Consider the following 3738-nt stretch of genomic DNA (forward strand, 5'->3'; position numbering starts at 1 on the left):
GACCCCCCCCCCCCCCCAAATAAATAAATAAAATAAAATAAATTAAAGCCATTCTTAAAAACAGTTCAGAAAGCTCTTTTAACTGGACTGGCTATCCGAATGGTTCTAATCACTAAGCCACTGGTTCTCAACTTAGGCATGAGGCACCCCACAGAAAATGCCAACTCTTTGTTTCCACTCACTTTTTGACTATAGAAACATAATAGAGCAAGACTTCTGTTGGCAAGAACTCAGAAATACCACAAGTCTTAATGCTTTTAACACAATGGATTACTATTTGAAACCTTTGGCTTTATCTTGTGAAATATGTTTGTACACCTAAAACTGCTGACATTGTGTGGCACCATGTGGCACCTTTGTAAGGATCTCAAAGCACACCCTGGCTGAAAATCACTGCACTCTTGTCAACAGTACTCTGAAATTATGAGATAATATGGTAAAAATATCCGAGTCCTGTCTACATCACAGCCCCCATTCCTGATAGCTCCCAGAGAGAAATTTTCCTAGTGTAGGCAAGCACAGAGCATACAGAATTAAAACTCTGTTACATCAGGCAAGATTAAAATTGGCCCTGGTTTCTATAACTTGTCTCACTAATGTTGTCCTCTGGGTCAAAATACTGAAGCAGGGAATGATAAAAATAAAAGAAAATTCTCCTGCTTTTGACCGTAAGATGATGAAAAGACAAGAAGTTGTAGGCATTTCATTTCTCACAGTGGAGGAGCTGAGCGTTAGGACCACCTTCCTAACAGGAAAGAATAAAGAAGCTACTACCCCGCAACTAATTCCTGCACTACTTCTAAATCGTTTAGAGCAGAAATGCCTAGCCACAGCACCAAACGGGAACAGGGGCATTTGTTATTATGAGTTCATTTTACAGTTGCCAAACAAAAAACAGCAGGCTTTCACAAAAACAACGGTTATTTTTGCGCAATGGAGTGGTAGGGTTTTAAAATAAAACATATTTATGGATCTGAAGGAAAGTTTGCATTAGAATGTATTACCCAGATTTTGAAAACTACATAATATTTTTCGGTTTGTAATCTGAGACATCATGAAGGGGCTTGATTTTCAGAAAGTGCTAGGCACCTCAAGGTATTAAAACTTTTTGAAGTATGAGAATAAGGGTACTCAAAATTATTAGTCACTTTTTTGTCAACAGCACTATAGAAATTATCACCATGTCATGAAATAAATCCCTCATGGCCAAATACCTGACATGTTGAAAATATATTGCTGAAAAAGGTTGTGAAACGTAATGATAGTGGAAAGAGGTGTTCCTCAGTTTACCTGTCCAGTTATTTTCATAATCGCAGTAGTTGTACAGATGAAGGCTCAGGGTTCTAGCCTAAACATCTAGCTCCACTCATAACTAGAAAGTTACACCAAGGTCCTTTAAACAGATTTTCCTCAAAGATTTTCAACAAAGATCTAAGCAGTTAATCTGTTATAAGCAGGAATATAGTGTATAAAGGTAGCCACTAACATTAAAAACAGGGTTTAGTACTTTAAATACTAATATTCATTATGCAAGCCCCTTTCTGAGGCTTGGATAGTCCCACTTTATTACAATAGGAATAATTCTAGCTCATATGATTTTCTGGAAACCTGTATAGTAATTTAAACATTACCTTCCACTAGTCTTCTAGCAGATGCCAGCAACAAAGCCATTCCAGTGTCTGCTGTGCTGCTTGAAACAGCATGTGGACAATTAGCCATTTTTATTCCACAGCTAGATATAAGTTTCAGATCTAAGTGATCCATTCCTACTCCTGAATTTGCAATCACCTTTAAGTTGGGCAGGTTCTGGAGAAGCTCATGATCAATGACTGGTTTGTGCCACCACACATAAATGGCTTGGACCTTTTTACTAAGAATATTTTTGTTTTCAAGAAATTCTTTCATGGTGATGAGGTGAAAATGTGTCTTCAGGAAGTCCACATGCGCTTCCAGGACACCGCATATTCCTCCCACCTCATTTACCAAAAGCACAGGCAGCTCATGTTCTTCCATGACCTGCAAAAGGAAGAAAAACACACAAGAATGTGAATATTTTAGAACATTTGTAAGAACTGTTAGGCAGCACTTCCATTATCAGTCTGTTTTCTCTCATTATGAGAAATGCAGAATGAAAACTCTTATACAAAATGCGAGGTAAACAAACTAAATTATGAAGCTCTTTTGAGTCACTTATCAACAGCCTTCAAAAAAAAGACAATGTTCACAAACCCAACTCCAAGCAATTCTGTTCCTTCTGGGTTTTAGGCTGTCACATCACAGTAACTGTGCTGAAACTCAAACTCATTCCACTGGATCTCTGAGTGTCAGACCATGTATAGTGTGTTCATAATATCAAAAAAAACCTTTACAGGTCAGTTGTACCTAAATATTTAAACACTTTCTGGACCAAATGTGATATCTGTAAATAATATCTAAGATTAATCTTGAACTTTGAACACTAAAGCTACCAAGTTAAATTTTAACTATTTAATTCCTAAGGTTACTTGCAGTTACCTCTGCTTAAGAAATGTGAAGAGTTCATAAAGGTAGAATGTTTGATCAGAAATATCCTAAACAAACTATATAACTAGGTGTGTAGGTAAATATTTTCCAACAAAAGTGCCTAAAATTAGGCATTGAAATAAAATGTTTTGAAGTGCTGAGCACCTATAGCCCCAGTGATTTCATGACAACTGAGTTGGTAACGTGTCTAGAAAAAAATTCAGACTTCTTATATAAATAGTGTAAACCTTTTACTAGATTTTTGTAAGGGGTTTAGGGAAAATAAGTGTAAGAACTGAAGACCTTTAGTCACCATTAGCATCATCTGCCTATTATTGAATACTCCACAGCATTTGCATCATCCGTGAGTCATGGAAACACCAACTATTTATCTGCTGGATTGTCTTAGAATATTATGATGTCTTTATTTTATAATCCTTCCAGGAGGCCTGGCTATGCTACAGAAAAATGGGAGACTCCCAATTTTATGAAGCACAAGACAGCAATAAGATATCCCATGGTTTCACTGTGTTCTGTATTCCTACTCAGAAAACTGATCGGAGAAGGGAGTCAGACTTTGGGTTGGAGTGAGTTTATGCTTAGTTATTAATTCTTGCTTCAAGCTGAGAGATCATTGTATAAATCCAGGGGCAGATCCAGCTTTGTTGGCTACCCAATAATCTATTTCTGAGTAGAAGCTGATGTAAGTACTATAACACTTTTCTATTTACTTTGGCTTTTAAAAGAGCCCCTGGGAAAATGGGAAGATAATTTTTGAATGGTCTGCTTTAATATACTAACGTTGATAATCAAAGATAAACAACATAGTAAAAATATGATTTGGAACATAACAACAAAAAAAATTGAATGAATGGGAAGTCAGCCTTATTGCATCTTGATATCATGTGATATAAGATATAAGGCTATCACTGTGCTGGCTAGGAGGTGTTATAGTTATAGAGCAGTCACATTTCTGTAGGAAATTTTTCATTGATTCATCCTTAACATGTCCAAGAGAGTTGCATTAAATCCTCAGTAAATATTTTTCCTTTTCATTATCATATGAGATTTTGATATATTTAGTGAAAATTTCCACTTTAATCAAAGATGTTTCTAATCTCAAGCTATTCTGACAACCATTCAAAACCCACTAACACGCTTCTAAGCACATTTCTTCATTACCAAGTAATGAAATGACTCCCTCCTGCGAGGGCTGGAAGGTCCCATCTGCCGACC

General features: G+C 36.5%; 1 protein-coding gene across 2 annotated transcripts in view; it reads right to left on the reverse strand.

Annotated features, from left to right (window-relative positions):
* LOC109302407 (glyoxylate/hydroxypyruvate reductase B-like) overlaps positions 1–2383 on the reverse strand; it is an 8506-nt gene extending 6123 nt beyond the window's left edge. Inside the window, exons 1-2 of one of the 2 annotated variants that reach the window (XM_019523973.1) lie at positions 2306–2383; positions 1632–2016 (exon numbers count right to left, since the gene is read on the reverse strand). In XM_019523973.1, coding sequence (XP_019379518.1) covers positions 1632–2013 — 382 coding nt within the window. In that variant the 5' untranslated portion in view covers positions 2014–2016; positions 2306–2383. Of the gene's footprint in view, positions 1–1631; positions 2017–2229 lie in introns of both variants that reach the window. The other variant, XM_019523976.1, reaches the window with a different exon arrangement.
* Between the last annotated feature and the right edge of the window lie 1355 nt (positions 2384–3738).

This window comes from Gavialis gangeticus, unplaced genomic scaffold (assembly GCF_001723915.1).
Source record: "Gavialis gangeticus isolate Ggan-Ray unplaced genomic scaffold, GavGan_comp1, whole genome shotgun sequence".
In the NCBI taxonomy this organism is placed as follows: domain Eukaryota; kingdom Metazoa; phylum Chordata; order Crocodylia; family Gavialidae; genus Gavialis; species Gavialis gangeticus.